Source organism: Vombatus ursinus, unplaced genomic scaffold (assembly GCF_900497805.2).
Source record: "Vombatus ursinus unplaced genomic scaffold, bare-nosed wombat genome assembly UNPS02014816.1, whole genome shotgun sequence".
NCBI classification, from domain to species: domain Eukaryota; kingdom Metazoa; phylum Chordata; class Mammalia; order Diprotodontia; family Vombatidae; genus Vombatus; species Vombatus ursinus.
In genome coordinates this window covers 17646969-17665795 of record NW_020954594.1, presented here as the reverse complement: position 1 = coordinate 17665795, position 18827 = coordinate 17646969, and the positions used below count along the sequence as shown (strand labels likewise).

Sequence of the window (18827 nt, the reverse complement as noted above, 5' to 3'; positions counted from 1 at the left end):
GGGGGGGAAGAAGAGAGAAAGCAGTCTAAAGAGAAGCAGAGAAACAAAGGGAAAGGGAGGGGGGAAGTAAGGGAGGGAAAGAGGAGGGACAGGAAGGAAAAGGAAGGAAGGAGAAGGGAGGGGAGAAGAAGGCAAGGGGAAAGGAAAGAGGAAGGGAGGGAAGAGGGAAGGAGGGACATGGGAAAGGGAGAGAGACAGAGAGAGAATGAATAAAGGGAGAGTGGTGACAGTAGTGACTAAAGATGTAACATCCTAAAATATCCCCTATAATAAACATATATTACAATATAGTTTACATATTATATATATTATATTAATATATTATATATATTTACAGCCAATGCCACCCTATATAGCAATAACTATTGAAGTTGTATATTCAAATGGAACTGTGATCTTACCAATTTGGCAGTTCCTTCTCATGATGCAGATCACAACTCATAAATAATAATATCTAGAATATGTTAAAAAAAATAACTCCAGAGTAATTTGAGGAGAGAGAGCACTAGGAACTAGAGGATCAGGAAAGGCTTCATGTAATAGGTGCTACTTGAGTTGAGTCCTGAAGAAAACAAGGGATTTAATAGGCAAAGTTGAAGAAAGAGTACCTATGGGGAAGAGGACCCAGAGACAGGAGATGAAGTGCCTTGCCTAAGGAATAACCAGAAAATTAGTTTGCCTCAATTATGGATTTCAGAAAGGGGAATAAGAAGGCTGGGAAGCAGGGAAGTGTATAATATATTTTGGACAGATTGCTATTCAATATGGCACTTCTCAGCTCACTTCAGGTTTGGCTGGTCTTTATTACTTCACTGAATAGATTGAAGCTACTCACTCCAATCTCAACCTCTATACCGTACTTTTTTCCTGTTGCAAATTTCATCAAACCTCTATACCGTACTTTTTTCCTGTTGCAAATTTCATCAAATCTCATCTCCAGCCACTGATTCAAAATGCAAACTGCTCTTCCTTTTCCTAGGATACTTCTGTCACTTATCCTTTTGAGTCCCCCATCTCCTTCAATATATGGCTCCATCAATTCTCCCTTTACTCTTTCCACTCAGACTACATATTCATTTTCCTTCTCATTGGAATTAAACATCCTCCCCCCCAAAAAAAAATTTTTCCCTGACTTCCATTCTTTTGTATTATCAGACTATTTTTCTCTTTCCTTTAGTCAAACTGTCTCAAAAAGTTTAGTAGGAAATGTTTTACCAACAACTTAAATTTAGCATGATCAAAACCACACAGGCAGTGCAGCTGGAACCATGTTGAAATCAACTCCCAATCCTAATGGAGGCAACTGGACTGGAATTATATGAAATACCATCAAGGCCTCCTCTGATACTGATAATCTGATTGTCTTTTCAGTTTGCTGAAAGAGGTTATTTCAGAGTAGAAAATCTAGGAGACTCACAGCAAGACACCCTAAGAGGAATTTGTATTCTGAGAAGTTCTATACCTTTAATTTGTGGTATCCCTTTCTCAATCAACCTTTTGTCTCTTTAGGGATCAATTCCTTCAGAACTGGTATGAAGGAAATGTTTTCTGCCTTAATGTTTTCAACACTGAAAGAATGAAACTCTAGGGAACCAGGGGAAGGAGTGTTAGGTGTTGTCCCTAGCTCCCCAGCTCCTTGCTTTCTCTGGCATACTGATTCCTTAACCCATCTATTCCTTCCCTTTTTTTCAGTAGTGTCATAGCACAAAGGGGTGAGAGAGAGAGAGAGAGAGAGAGAGAGAGAGAGAGGGAGGGAGAGAGAGCAAAAATACGTGATATATTGAAGAAGCTATTTAATTAGGGTAGGAGTGGTAAAATGATGCAGCCTGCCTCCAGCCAGCTCATGTCATTACAAGAATAACCCCCAATGGGTCACAGGAATGACTGAACAACTTTTTTGTCTTCAAGTGGAATTAGAACCTCTTGATCCTGAAATCTGTCCTAAAGGAGTTCTGTGGATGGCACTGAAGAGTTGGCTTCCTGTTCACTAATTAGGAGTTGTATATCCTTTTTGTTCCAAACTTACTACTTCTATTAGCCAGCCTTGCAATATAAACACTGTAACACTTGGACCTGGAGTGAGCATAAAGTATAAAGCAGAAACATGGCTGAAAGCATGTGATCTAATTTGAATGAAAGTATTTCACAGGGATTTTGAAATTTAGCCCTTGACCTTGTTTCCTGTCTCCTTCTTGCCTGCCAGATACCAAAGCAGATGGAGTTTTCTCCCTCTTCTGCTAGCTGTGACCAAGATGGTCAATCGTTTTCTTCCCAGCTGTGCTTTCCTTTCTGGTGGCCTAGGGAAGCTCTGGGCCTTTATTGTTAATCTAGGATCAGCTCTGACTTGGAACTGAGTTGAGTAGTAAAGTTCTTGTTTTGCAGGGTTTTTTTTTTCTATTTCTTTCTCACTTTCTAAGAACTGTGGAGCTCATGTGCTCTTCTAAGTCCTTGATAGGTTTAGGGTAGATAGAATTTATGATCAGTTATAATATCCATCACAGAAATAATTGTGTCCTTTAGATTACACACACACACAGACACACAGACACACACACATACACACACATACCCTCACACATGTATATATGCAGGTATGTGTATATATGTGTGTATGATGCTCTTTTCTTTTTAAATTTCATTATCACTTTCCAGTGAATGTGCATTACCCTTTAGATGCCTCCCATGTGACAAATAAGAACACTTAAACAAAACAAAAAAAGTTGCATGGAGCATGTCTAAAAATATATGCTTCCAATATCTAGTTTAAAATCTTCAGGAGGCAGTTGGAGATGCAAAACTGAAGATCAAAAGACAAATTACAGTTGAACATAAAGATCTGGGAGTCAGTTACACATGAGAACTGGTAAGGTCAGCACTTGAGAAAGTATAAAGAGAGAAGAAAAGAGGGCCTAACACAGAATCTTGGGGGTATGCTTACTGAAAGCATGATATTGATGACGATGATGATCCAGCAAAGAAAACTGAAAAGTAGTCAGGAAGAAGGAGAACCAAGACTTCCATATTATTATAAATTATATTATTATGTATAATATATATGTATATATAATTTTATTGTATTGGATTATAAAAACCAAAGGAATCATAGCAGAATGTATCCAGGAGAAGGGAGTAGTCAATATCAAAAGTTGCAGAGAGAACAAGAAGGAAGACCACTGAAAAAAGGTCATTAGGCTACATCATTTTAGAGATAATTTGTGACTTTCCAGAGAGAAGTCGAAGTAGATTGAAAGGGTCAGAATCCACATTTGCAGAAGTTTGTAAGAGAGGATCACTAGGATGCTTAAAGAAATGAGAATTGGCCCAGATCAGAGACAGGTAAGCGCAAAGTTTCCATGACAATCAGTAGCGGGGTTGAGCTTGTCAGTGGTCACTATACTTCCAGCCTGAGTGAGATAGGGAGAATCAGTCTCAAAAAAAAAGAATTCTTGACATCATTGTTATAAGGATTATAACAACGGGAGTGGGGAGGAAGAGAGATGTAGGTAATTTTAAGTAATATAAAAAAACATATATCAATAGCAATTTAAAAAAAATGATAACTTTTATTATATGTTATTCACAATAATAAAGATGAAATATATCTTATCAATCACCTTCTAAAAAGAGATAAAGCAGAGAAAGAAAACTATATACTATCATAACATGAAAATTAACGTAAAAATGTTAAAGAATAATAGCAGATAGGTTACAGCAATATATCAAAAGATTGTAATAATACCTTTATTTGTATTTCTAGTGCTTAACATAGTACCTGACACATAGTAGGTGGTTTAAAATGCTAGTTGGGATGGTTCTGGGAGCCAATATGGCAGAGTAAGCAGTAAATTGTCATAACTCTCCCATATAAAGCTCTAAACCACCATAAAATTGCACCCTAAAACAAATTCTGGAACAGGAGAACCAGCAAAAGAGATGAGAGGAAATAATCTTTGAGCCCAAGAAACTTGAAAGATCAGCAGGAAAGGTCTGTCTCACTTGGGTAAAAGGAGAACACAGTCTAGGACAGGAAACACCCCAGCAAGCCAGAAGCAAGCCTCACCTCAGTAAACCAGAGGGAGATCCTGAGCTCCAGTTCAGTGGAGCAGGTGAATCCCCACACTAGGACCCCCAGCAGGCCTTAACATAGCCAGGTGAATGTCAGACTCCAACTCTGAGAACCACCATGTGCTTTAGTGTATCCCCAGGGAAATTCAGAAACAGCCTACTGGTCTCAGAACATGCCAGACACCATTAGTAGGACCTTGGCTCAACACCAGGTAAGATGCCAGACCCCTAAGGAGTTCAGCAGCACCAGCCACCTTCCACCATACACCCTCAGCATAGCACCTGACTCAAGAATCCCCTCTGGGCCTCAGGGCAACATCAGTGCAGCATCAGGTAAACAAGCAGGACCTGCATACATTGGCACAAGAAGCCTGAGACAGTGCCCCTTCCACCCCAAGAGCAGAGCTAAAATTAAAAGAAAGGAAAAAAGACCAAAAAAGATGAGCAAACAACAACAATAACTAAAAATAACAACAACAACAACAATCTGATCACAGAAAGTTATTATGATGACAGGGAAGATTAAGACATAATTTCAGAAGAGGACAACAATATCAAACCACCTATGGTCAAAATCCCAAAGAAAAAGAGGAAGTACCCTCAAACCTAGAAAGAACTCATGGAAGAGCTCAAAAAAAAAAGAGCTTAAAATCATATAAGAGAAGTAGAAGAAAAATTGGGGAAAGAAATGAGAGTGATACAAGAGAATTATGAAAAAAGAAAACATCTGCTTTAAAAGTAGAATTGTCCAAATAGAAAAGAAAATACAAAAGCTAATTGAGAAAAGCAACTCCTTAAAATTAGAAATGGGCCAGTGGAAGCTAATGATTCTATGAGACATCAGGAATCTATCAAACGCATTCAAAAGAGTGAAAAAATGTCAGAAAATGTAAAATACCTCATGGAAAAAACAAGTGACCTGGAAAATAGATCTAGGAGAGACAATATTAGAATCATTGGACTACCTGAAAGCCATAATCAAAAGGAGGACCTGGATAGCATCTTTCAAGAAATTATCAGGGAAAACTGCCCTGATATCTTGGAGCCAGAGGGCAAAATAGGCATTGAAAAAATTCACTGATCATCTCATGAAAGAGTTCCCCAAATAAAAACTCCAAGGAACATTATGGTCAAATTTCAGAAATATGAGGTTAAGTCAAGTAGCCAGAAAGAAATAATTCAAATGTTGGAGAGCCACAATAACAATTACACAGGACTTAGTAGCTGCAACATTAAAAGATTGGAGTTCATGGAAAATGATATTTTGAAGGGCAAAGGAACTAGGACTACAACCAAGAATCACTTACCTGGTGAAATTGAGCATAATACATCAAGGGAAAAAATGGTAATTCAATGAAATAGAAGGATTTCAAGCTTTCATAAGTAGAAGACCAGAATTAAACCAAAAAATTGATCTCCAATATCAAGACCCAAGAGAAGCATAAACAGGTAAAAAGGGAAAAGAAAACATAAGGGATTCAATAGAGGTAAACTGTTTATATCCATACATGGGAAGATGATACTTTTAATCCTTAAATTTTTTTACCCTTAATAGTACAACTAGAAGGAATGTACATAAACAAAGAACATGGGTATAAGATGAATTTGAGGGAATGACATGAAAATAAAGAATGAGAAAGAGAAATACACTGTGTGCAGAAGTAAGGGAGAGGCAGAATGGGGTAAATTATTCATATGAAGAGGTGCAAAAGGCCAATTAAATTAAAACCAGAATCCTACAATATGTTCACAAGAAATACATTTGAAGCAGATAGACACACACAGAATAAAGGTAAGGGGTGGGAACAGAATCTATTATGCTTCAGCTGACGTAAAAAAAAAAAAGAAAAGAAAAGAAAAGAAAAGAAAAGAAAAGAAAAGAAAAGAAAAGAAAAGGAGGAGTAGCAATCCTGATTTCAAACAAAGTGAAAGCAAAAACAGATCTAATTAAAAGAGATAACGGAGGAAACCAAATCTCGCTAAAAGGTACCACAGACAACAAAGCATTATCAATACTAAACATATATGCAACAAGTGGTATAGCATCCAAATTCTTAAAGGAGAAGTTAAGTGATTTACAGGAAGAAATAAAAAGCAAAATTATACTAGTGAGCAACCTCAACTGTCCCCTCTCAGAATTTGATAAATCCAACTGAAAAATAAGCAAGAAATTAAGGAGGTAAATAGAATATTAGAAAAGTAAGATATAACAGACCTTCAGAGAAAAAAGAATGAATGGGAATGGAAAGGAATATACCTTAAATTTCTCTTAGCAGAACATGGCACCTACACAAAAAGTGATCATGTATTAGGGCATAAAAACCTCAAAATCAAATTTATAAAGGCAGAAATGTTAAATGTGTTATTTCTGGATTGTAATACAATGAAAATAATATTCAACAAATGGAAGTGGAAAGACAGATTAATAAATTATTTGGAAACTAAATAATCTAATCCTAAAAAATAAGTAGGTCAAAGAACAAATCATAGAAATAATCAAAATTTCATTAAAGAAAATGACAATGAGACAACATATCAAATTTATGGGATACACCAAAAGCAGTACTTAAGGGCAAATTTATTTCTCCAAATTCTTACTTCAACAAAATAGAGAAAGAGCAGATCATTGAATTGGGCATGTAACTAAAAAACTAGAGAAAAAACAAATTAAAAATCCTCAAATGAGCACTAAATTGGAAATCCTGAAAATCAAAGTTGATATTAATAAAACTGAAAGTAAAACAACAACAACAACAACAACAACAACAAACAATTGAAGTAATAAATAAAAATCGGTGGTTTAATGAGAAAAAAACCCAATAACATAGATAAATCATTGGTTATTTGATGTTTAAAAAAAGAAAGAAGAAAACCAAATATGCAGCATCAAAAATGAAAAGGATGAAATCACCACCAATGAAGAAAAAATTAAAGCAATCATTAGAAAATATTTTTTCCAATTATATGCCAATAAATCTGATAATCTGGGTGAAATTGAGGAATATTTATGAAAATATAAATTACCTAGATTAACAGATCAAGAAAAAGAATGCCTAAATAACTCCATATTAAAAAAAGAAATTGAACAAGCCATTAATGAACTCCCCCCCAAAAAAAATTCTCAGGGCCAAATGAGTTCAAAAATGAATTCTACCAAACATTTAAAGAACATTACTGTATAAACTATTTCAGATAAGAGGCAAAGGAGCCCTACCAAACTCCTTTTATGATGTAAATGTATGCTGATATCTAAACCAGGAAGAGATTTAAAAAAAAAAGTTATAAACCAATTTCCCCAATGAACATCAATGCAAAAATTTTGAACAAAATACTAGCAATATATCACAAGGATTATGCCCTATGACCAGGTGGGATTTATACCAAGAATGCAGGGTTGATTCAATATTAGGAAAACTATCAACATAACAGACCTTATCAATAACAAAACCAAAAGAAATCATATCATTATCTCCATAGATGCTGATAAAGCTTCTGACAAAATATAGCACCCATTCCTATTAAAAATACTAGAGAGCATGGGAATAAATGGAACTTTCTTTAAAGTGACAAGCAGAATCTATCTAAAACAAATAGCAAACATTATTTATAATGGGTATAAGCTAGAAGCCTTCCCAATAAGATTAGGAGTAAAGCAAGGATGCCCATTATCACCACTATTATGCAATATAGTACTAGAAATGTTACCTATAGCAATGAGAAGAAAAATAAATTGAAGAAATTAGAACAGGCAATGAGGAAACAAAACTACCACTCTTTGCATATGATATGATGGTATACTTAGAGAATCCTAGAGAACCAACTAAAAATATTACTTGAAATAATTAACAACTTTAGCAAAGCTTCAAGACATAAGATAAACCCACATAAATCATCAGCATTTCTTTATATGACCAACAAAGCTTAGAATCAAGAGATAGAAAGAGAAATTTCATTGAAAATAACTGAAAACAATATAAAATACTTGGGAGTCTACCTGCCAACACACACCCAGGAACTAAATGAACAAAATTACAAAATAGTTTTTACACAAATAAAGCCAGATCTAAACAATTGGAAAAATAGCAATTGCTCATGGGTAGGCTGAGCCAATATAATAAAAATGACAATTCTGCCTAACCTAATTTACTTATTTAGTGCCATACTAAACAGACTACCAAAAATCATTTGATAGAGCTAGAAGAAATAACAACAAAATTCATCTGGAAGAAGAAAAGATCAAGAATCAAGGGAATTAATGAAAAAAATATGAAGGAAGGTGGCAAGGCAATACCAGATCTCAAACTATATTATAAAGCAGTAATCATAAGAACTATCTGGTACTGGCTAAGAAATAAGTGATAAATCAGTGGAATAGTTTAGGTATACAAGACACAGTAGTCAATGACCATAGTAAACTAGTGTTTGAGAAACCCAAAGCTTTTGGGATAAGAACTCACTATTTGACAAAATCTTCTGGGAAAACTAGAAAATGATAAGACACAAACTAGGTATAGACCAACATTACACACTATATACCAAGGTCAAAATGGGTACCTGATTCAGACATAGTGACACCATAAGCAAATTAGAAGAGCCAGGAGTAGTCTCCTGTCACATTTATGTGGAAGGGAAGAATTCATGACCAAACAAGAGATAGAGAACATTATGAAATGCAAAATTGATAATTTTGATAATATTAAAATAAAAAAAGCTTTTATACAAACAAAACCAATGCAACAAAGATTAGAAGAAAAAAACAGAAAGCTGGGAAGCAATCTTTCATCAAGTGTCTCTGATAAAGGCCTTATTTCTCTAATATATAGAGACCTCCCAGATTTATAAGAACACAAACCATTGGCCAACTGATAAATGGTCAAAGGATATGAACAGGCAGTTTTCAGATGAAGAAAGCAAAGCTATCTATGACATATTAAGAAGTGCTTTAAGTCACTTTAGACTTAAATTAGAGATTTAGAGCAATGAAAATTAGAGAAATAAATTAAAACAACTCTGAGGTACCAACTCACACCTATCATATTGGCTAATGTGACAAAAAAGTAAAATGATGAATGTTGGAGAGGATGTTGGAAAATTGGGACACTAAGGCATTGTTGGTGGAGTTGTGAACTGATTAAACCATTTTGGAGAGCAATTTGGAACTATGCCTAAAAGGCAACCAAATCTTGCATACCCTTTGAACTAGTAATACCACTAGTAGGTCTGTATCCCAAAGAGATCATAAAAAAAGAGAAAAGGACCTACATGTACAAAAATATTTATAGCAGCCTTTCCATGTTGGCAAAATATTGGAAATTGAAGGGATGCCCATCAACTGGGGAATGGCTAAACAAACTGTGGTATATGAACATAATGGAATAATATTGTGCAACAAGAAATGATGAACAGGCAAATTTCAGAAAAACCTGGAAAAACTTGTACGAACTGATGCAAAGCGAAATGAACAAAACCAGGGAAACATTGTATACTGTATCAGCAACATTGTGTGATGATCAACTATGAATAACTCAGTTCTTCTCAGCAACACAATAATTCAAGACAAGTGCAAAGACTAATGAAGGAAAATGCTATTCACATCCAGATAAAGAACTGATGGACTCTAAATACAGATTGAAGCATATTTTTTCACTTACTTTATTCTTTTTTTGTGTTTTTTTTTCATTTAATCTGTTTCTTCTTTCACAACTTCAACTAATATGGAAATATAGCACACGTATAACTTATATCAAATTGCCTACTATTTTTGGAAGAGTGGGAGGGTGAGGGAAGGAGACAAATTTGGAACTCAAAATCTTATAAAAATAAATGCTGAAAATTGTCTTGGCATGTAATTGGGGAAAAATAAAATACTATTAAAATAAAATAAAATGTTAGTTGAATGACTAATAGGCCTGACTATATCAAGAATACAAGGATGGCTCAACATTAAGAAAAGTATAACTATAATGGAACATATCAAAAAGTCACATTTATGTCAACATATGGAGAGAAAATCTTTGGCAATAGTTCCTGACTTTTTTTAGGTAATTGTTACTTAAATTTTGATTGAATTCCAGCTGGTCCTGAGTTGTTTTATTTCATAGTCTATTTATTACTTGTTCAATTTTTGTATCTGATTTTTTTTAATTGTCAATTTCTTGTTTTGTTAATGTGGCTATTTCCTATTTTGGTAAATATTCATCTATTTATGTTTTCAATTTTTAGTTATACAATCAGGCATAATTATTTCTAATAATTTTCTTTATTTACTCATCAAATTTGGATGAACATTTTTAATTTTCAATTTTGCTGATTCAGTTTTCTTCTATTTTCTAAATTCACACTAGGTAATGGTTTTCCATTTTATTAGTCTTCTCCAAAAAGAACTCTTTAATAATAAATCAAGAAGACTTGTGTGTATTTATTTCCAACTCAAATTCTTCTTTGATTTTCAGGATGTGTGTGTGTGTGTGTGTGTGTGTATGTGTGTGTGCGCGTGTGTTTACTACTTGGAGATTTTTTGAGGGATTATTTGTATTTTTTGTTCAGTGGCATCCATGATCTCTTTTTTCCCCTTTTTTTTTGATGAAAGTTTATAGAGATATAAATTTTCCTGTAAAGATTTATTCTCAAGAGTTTTGGCACATTTTCTCATTGTTATCATTCTGCATGATACAATTTTTTTTCACAAGTTTTATTTTGTTTCATTTTAAGACAATTACTCTTTAGGATCATATCCTTTATTCTCCATTATATCTGACCATGACATCTGCTTATTAAATAAAATCCAATGGCTCCCTGTTACCCAGAAGATCAAATATAAAGTCTGCCATTTACTATTTAAAGCTTTTCATTATCTGGACAATCCCTTCCTAACTTTCCATTCTTCTTACACTTTAGTTTCTTATTTCTATGTACTCTATGATCCATCTACACTGGTGTATTTGCTTTTCCTTGCATTCAACACTCCATTTTTTGTATCTGTACCTTTGAATCTATTTCCTACTTCCCTGGAGAATGCATATGATAATAATGTGAAGAAAGTCTAGAAGGACAGTTTATAAGCTTGATACTACCTGGCATAGGGAGAGTACTGAGAACCCTCAGCATAACTTTCTGTAGTCATCTAGCCAAAGAGTCTACAGGACTTCTAACTACTTCAGTAAACACCTTTCTCTTTCCTGACCTTAGTTGGGGGGATTCTGGAAGAAAGGGAAGTTGACAAGTCATGTGTAATGAAATAAACTTTTTTTTAATTACAGATGGTATCTGAGCATATCCTCTAACCAAGAAATATTTTGGGAAAGAATTAGCTGTTAAAAATGTGTGTGACTGCTAAGTTCTTAACTGGAATATGACTGTACCAAGGTTATTTTTCATCAAAATATGTGTAAGTTTTGTTTTGTCTTTTTATTTTTATTTTTTGCCACTTGGGTAAATGATGAGGTAAAAATTTAGGCAAATTTAAGAAAGAAAATGAAAGCCAGCAATTGGAAACTTAAACTCTCTTTTATCTCTTCACAAAGAATAAGTCTTATCTTCCTCAGAGGTGTTACTCTCAAAAAGCACCCTCATTATTGAGTCATACTCTTAGAATACTAGCTGTGTCGGTTCTTTAATACACTGTTTGCTTCTTTCTACACAAGTTGCAAATTTAAATATAGTTTTCCCTCTACAAACTGATACAACCCATAGTGTATAATTCCCTCACATGTCTTCAATAGGGTGTGTTTTTTCCTCATTTTCTCCTGTCCTCCTCTCTTGTCCTCTCCTCTCTTCTTTTCTCTTCTATTCTCCTATTGCTTCATCTCTCGTAGTCTAGAAGTTCAGTAGATGCTCATAGCTTGATCTCACTGGCCATTGCCACTGTATCTCTGATTAGATATGTAAAGGACTTAGTTCTCTTTTCCCCTGGTAGCCTTATGGCCTTCCTCTCCTCTCATGGACATTGTTCCTTGTCCTTTGTGCTCTTAGAGTACCAAAATGACATCATGACATTGAGGTTAATGTACAGGTAATGTGTCCAGCTGTGGCTGATCATACCAATATGATCTTGGAAGGCTTGACTGTAGATTGAGTACAAATAGTACATATGACCATTTGAGAGGGAGATGTCTCCATATTTGTGCATCCCACATTACTTTTGAGATACCACAATTCTGCTTTGCTCATAGAGCACATTGCTTTCTTTGATGCAGGCATGCCTGATACTGCGCCAGTGTCTCCCATGTATCACAATTGATACCAAAATATTCTTCAAAGAGACCTTGAGAGGATTTTTTTATCACTTCTGACCATCATGTGAAGGCCTATCTTATGTGAATTCTCTGTAAAATAGTATTTTAAGCAAATGTATGTTGGTGAATGATTTACTGCAGACACCTAATGTAGTTGGCCACTGCAGTTCAGAACTCCCAAGCTTAAAAGATCCACCATTGCCAGTACCCTTCTCTTCTCCCCAAATAGCAGTCCCCTTCTCTTCCCCTCAAACACCGCTATCACTATATCTGGCAACATATATTCCTTTTTAAAAGGAACAAACTCTTTGTGAAAATTCAAAGTAGAGATTAAAAATAAAGGGAAAAAGAGCCTAAGAGATAATCTCTGAGGAGTGAAAAAATGACAAGTATTCAAGCTGACTTCAATCAATTCATAATTTTTCCTTAGGCAGTGCAACTGAGATTTTAAGTCATCATCGATCCAAGGAATATTCAAATTTATCATCAATTCAAGAATTGTTATCTCGGATGCATAGCCCATAATATAATAATACAGCTATTTTTGTGGCTCAATAAAATACTTATTTTATGAGCAATTACATAGCCTTGCCCCACTCCATTAAATTACCTCCACACTTTTAATCAATTTTTTATCCAAAGTGACTAAGAAAATTACACAATTTAAAGCTGACTTGACCAAAAATAATTTATTCTAATTTAAAAAAATGTCCATTGCATAACTTTTTCTGTTAAAATTAATTCAGTTTTACAAACTTCTTAGTCAAAAAGTTTCCTTTAAAAAAAACCTTATAAATAACTGTTTTATAAATGAAACACAAATATAAGTTATTATTTCACTGATATATGGCTATATATTGGCTATATGGCTATACATTTGCTATACATAACATTTTAAAGGAAATATATTTTGCTTATGAGTAGAAATATGTATTTTGAAAAGGCTTATTCCTGCCATGAAGCATATTAACAAGGGAATAGTTTGTTTACAGGTTTGAGATGCCTTTTTCTGGAAATATTTTTTGACTGTAATAGCCACCCATCTGTTTTGCATTGAATAGGTCTGGGTCAACTGCAATTGTATTGGCTAAAGAATTACCTTATATGAATGGGACCAGGCTTGTGTTGAATAATTAATTGGTAATGTTATCAGCTCTAGTACTCTAACATCTGTCTGGGGCTAACATCTATGACATTCACACTGTCAAGGAGCCCTCCAGTTGCTTTCTCTACTGCTACTCCGTTATTTACTATTTTCTATGACAGTCTCTCTATAGCTTCTTTGAAATATCAAACATAGCTAATAGCTTAGGGAATTTATGACCCATTGTCACTCTTAAGGACTTGTCAATTATTTTAGCTATGCTAAGAAGATCTCCAAAGCTTCTAATTATATTGTGATGAAACCTTTCTTTTCTATTCACATAAACATGCATTCAATTAACACTTTAAATGTCCTATTTTCTCATTTTTGTCACAAATATATTATTAAATCTGCCAAAATCACTCATTGGATATTGTATAATTTTATTTCTCTATATTTGATGAGAATCATTTACTTCATCAATTTTCCCCTTTCATTGATTGTACCTCAAAAGCCTTAATAAGACAAAATTATTGATTCTAAACCACAGTATCTCCCACACTTGAAAACTTTACATAATGTTATCATAGCACTGTCTGTTTTTTTCTTCCTCTATTTGACTGTGAACGTTTTTCTTTCTTATTTTTCTGCAGATTTTTATATACAGTGAATTGGTGATGTCAAGCCTTGTAGTAAATTATAATATAAAGGAATGCTGTGAAAATTCTCAAGAATATTTTTCAAGGCATTTCTCTATATGTGAATGTGTGAATGGTATATACACACACACACAGACACACACACATATATATGTATATCTACAAAAATATATGTGCATAAATGCATGTGTATGCACAGGGATGTGGAAATATGTTTGGTATGACTTCACATGTGTAATGGGTATCATATTTCTTGACTTCTCAGTGGATTGGGGAGAGGGTGAGAAAAGGGGGAAAATTTGGAGCTGAAAATAAAATTAATTATATATGTATGTATGTGGTGTGTGTGTGTGTGTGTGTGTGTGTGTGTGTGTGTGTGTATACACTTGGAAAATGTATACCAAGCATAAATGTTTCCAATTAGTCACACACACATACACACCCAGGAGTATTTCCCCAAAAAGGGTGCAGGTTATAATAATGTGAAGATGCATACTGTTTCACCTCTTTCAAAAAGTGAGAGATATGCAACATATAACACAATTCAGAAGCACTGCTGGAACTGAGATTTACAAAAGCTCTGCTACTCTAAGAAAGATGTAGCAATCTTAGATAGGTGTCATTAATTAGCATATTGTAATTTATATCACTGCAAAACTAATTGTCCTCAAAAAATTTTATAAGACACTACAATGGGATGGCACACAATCCACAAGTCCCTGTCCTTCGCTGACTTTCTGTTTTACGTAGCCTACCTTGTCTACCACACACCATGCTTGCAGCCTGTGGAAACAAAACAAAGCAGCCAGCATTGATTGAAGTGCTTTGAGAGAGGAATCAGTATCATCAACTCAATAACTATCTCCACAGAAAGTTTAAATGCATGAGGGGAGAAACTGAAAATACACAAAATATTGGAAAGCATGAAATTTCTGATAGTTTTCAATCATGCAAGGAAATCTGAGAATATTTTGGTCTGCAAAAGAAATCCGTAAGAGGTGATGGGCAATCTGAATTAAAACACTTACTGTGGAGGGATTGAAGAATGTTGATTATCCATTCATCTGTTAATTGTCCAGTTGTTGTTATTTGGGTACATTTCATTTGATTTGAAGATTCTCTTGATTCAATCCAACAAATTTTATCCTCGTTATAAATAAAATCCAAAGTGTGAATTTCCTTTCTTTTCCCTGAACTCAGGGCTGCCACTTCGCTTCCATTGAGATACAATACCTCAATTGTTTCATAATTTGTGATCAACAGAACTGGGGGCCTGTCACTGGGTTCTGAAACAAAAGAGAGAAAGAAAAGTGATCATTAAAAGAAAAAAGAGAAGTAGTTTATCACCTCCTTTGCATTATTCATTAAAAGTTAACATGTTTTTAGAAATTACATCCTTTAAAGTAAATGCTCACATGGAGCGAGTGCATCTAGACTACTTATTTGTTTCACAGAACCCATGTCACTAGCTGCCTCACTGATTTTCTATTTCAGTTTACTTCTTTGTGGAAAATATTCCACTAAACACTGATACCCTTTATTTCCTCAGTAATGTATTTTTTGTATATGAAGATGATGATAGTAACCTATGTTCAGTAAATCAAGTGCTTTCAATTTTTTTTTATTAATGATGATGCATTTGGTCTGATCTGTTTACAACATATAGCCCAGTCTCCCACCCCCCAGTGACCACTGGTATGTTTTTTTGAGATGGATATATGAGGTTAGAAGCACAGTCTATGGAGCAGAACAGAACTAAATAGCCTAGAGAGAGAGCAAACCTGTAAGCTTGGCCTCATTTGCACCATGATCTAACAGAAGTGCTGAGCCACACATTTCCTTAGAAGCTATAGAGAGAAATAATGATTTCTAAGCTCTTTCTTCCAATACTCCTCTGAATAAGGTCCTCCCACCATACATTAAGGGAACCAAGAGACCAGAGGTTAGAGCAGCTTATTCAATGTCACATTTCTGAACATGCATCAGAACTGACATTAGGACTAATGAGCTTTTGATGAACACTGCCTGGGTGTCCAATCTTTCCATGTCACAATTTTTAGAGAACCAGAAAAGCACATGCTTAATTAGAGCTGGGTGATTCCAGTGTTAAACTACATTCTTTAAAGTCAGTGTGGTTTCTGGGCAGGTTGTAGAATGGCCAACACAATATTTTGCTTCAGTTTCTCAAGTAAAAGTGCTAAAAGTGCTGAGAATGAAAGCATAAAATCAGGTTTTGATTGTCATGGGGGAGCTTTCCAAGCACTTGCTTCTTAAAAAAAAAAGTTAATACATAAGAAATCCAGCAAAAGATGAGATTCCTGTAGGAATTCAGAAGCAGCATTTCTTCATTCCACCATGCAATGATGTTGGAGATTATAAATGAAGAAAAGTATCAAATGTATTTATTGTGGATAAAAGGATCAAATAAGCTTCCATTCTGACACCATTAATATATAATATCTATTTTTTTAGAAAATGAATTGACAAATGTTTCATTTAGATCCCTCTTTCTAATTCAAAAGATGCCTTCTTCCATAATCTTTCTTCCCTTCTCCACCACACATAGAGAAGACAACTTCTATGGAAGCAGCACATCCATGGAACATAGTGGAAGGCTGAGGTTCTCATAAATCAATCAAACATCCCCATCCTGCTTTAAGTAACTACCTTAATTAGTTATAAATACTTTTATTGAATCAATGAATCAAAGGCAAAAAAAAATAGGTGTGAAAAATCTTTTGACTCTTTGTAAGGAGGGAAAACCATTGGGCAAAATGAAATGATACTATACAGAAAGGTGCTTTTTTGTTCTAGGACACTCTTGTCACATCTTGTGGAGCTTGTATAAAATGATGAACCAATTTGAAACAGAGTATTCCAAAAGCAGATCAGCCCAAGGAAGAGTACAATCGAAACAAGCCCCAGAGAAAATCACCAGGGAGAGTGGGGCAAGGGTTGGGAAAAGAAAAGCCTTTGGCTCCATTTATTTTTGCCCAGAAGCTGACCATGTGAACTCTGAAAGGTTGGAAGATTTTGTACTCCCCATGGGTGCCCTTGGAGTGTCCCTGGAGCAACTAATGGCAGTGTCTTCAATGGGAGCTGAGGACAAATGTGACAAATCCAAGCAAAGGTCAAGTTGAGTACTTTATAAGCAGCCCAGTAGAAATCTTGACCATGGTATTTAAGGGGAAGGTCCATGAAGGAGTCTTAAAAGCTGTGAACCATCTCCTTTATAGCATGTACTCTAATCATCTTAAGCCTACTTACCCCTGGACTCTATATTCTTCTGAGACAATTTGTGGAGAGTATACTTTGTAGAAAGCACCCTTTTCTCAAAGCTAACTGTCTGATTGGATAATTGGTAAAATCTGATAATCAGCAAGGGAAGCATACATGAGCTATTGTGCTAAAGAAAAACCCCCAACCCTTCAGGCTTGTCCTTAGAAATATGAAAAAAGCAGGAGTCAGTCACCAATTATGGACCTGACCTGCCAGTGTGAGTGGAAGGTACAACAGAGCCATCTGTGACACAAAAACATCACAGAATCATAAAATTAGAGATTTTGAGTTGAAAGGAACTTGTGAGATCATTAAGTTCAACTCTTTCATTTTGGAGATAAAAAAAACTGAGGCCAGAAGAGGTTAAGTGACTTGCTCAGGAAAGCAGTGCTATTAAAGGTGTGAAGCAGGTTTTGAAACCAAGACCTCCTGTTTCCAAGTCTAGTACTTTATCCACTATTTCATGAAGGACTCCCAGAAGTAAAATGGTGCTTTTATTTCAGACCTAAATAACGAAGGTAAATTGACCAATAAAAAAAGCTCCTCATATCAAAGAAGTTGTTTTGAAACAGAGGTGGAGCTGACCATTAATATTCAACCAACTTTCAGGGAATAAACAGCCTCAGAAGCCTGGAAGCTTATTAGGCCAACAATTCCCTCGAAGTTCAATGGTTCTGAACTCTTTAGGGGAGCTTACCTTTCCATTCCGACCTGTGGCTAATTCTGGACTACCAGAGGCTCCACTTCTACATTTGTTTAGTCTTTTCTGCTGAGTCTGACTCTTTGTGAGCCCATTTGGGGTTTTCTTGGCAAAGATACTGGAGTGGTTTGCCATTTCCTTTTCCAGCTCATTTTACAGATGAGGAAACTGAGGCAAAGAAGTTTAAGTGACATGCCCAGGATCATACAGGTACCAATTGTCTGAGGTCAGACTTGAACTCAGGAAAATGAGTTTTCTTGACTCCAGGCTATAACAACTGTGTCACCTAGCTGCCCTCCCTCTTCTTCATTAATACTGCATTATACCATGTTGACTGTGAACTTCTGACACCACCTTTTGCTTAACACTTTAACTGGCCTGTATTTGATCAATTATGTTCTCCCAAACTTTTGCTCATGCCTAAATCCCCTACCAGTGTCTTAGATCATGTTGACCTTGGGCTTCCTGAGACTATTTCTAGGCTGGTTTCCTGCCACTGCCATATTCTAAAAGTCCATTTGCTGCCTCACCCATGTAGCCTCAAGAAGACATTGAAAGAGTCATGTAAAAATACTCCCTGATAGCACACATTTTCTACACCATTGATCTTCATCCTTTTTTTTGATCAGATACGACAATCATTAAACTTTTTGAATATGCATTTCTAATACATGTACACTTACTTATTTGTAAATTATATAGATATACTATACTATGCTAATATATTATGCACCCTATAAAACATGTACCAAAAAATGAAACTAAAAAGGAAAAGCTGAAAGCTGAAAAGACACAATACTTTAAAT

At 35.1% G+C, this 18827-nt stretch overlaps 1 protein-coding gene across 1 annotated transcript in view; it reads right to left on the bottom strand.

The window, feature by feature from the left end:
* Positions 1–18827, bottom strand: part of LRP1B (LDL receptor related protein 1B) — a 2189733-nt gene that overhangs the window by 1168800 nt on the left and 1002106 nt on the right. The window contains exon 6 of the mRNA XM_027835590.1: positions 15071–15328. Coding sequence (XP_027691391.1) covers positions 15071–15328 — 258 coding nt within the window. The remainder of the gene's footprint in view (positions 1–15070; positions 15329–18827) is intronic.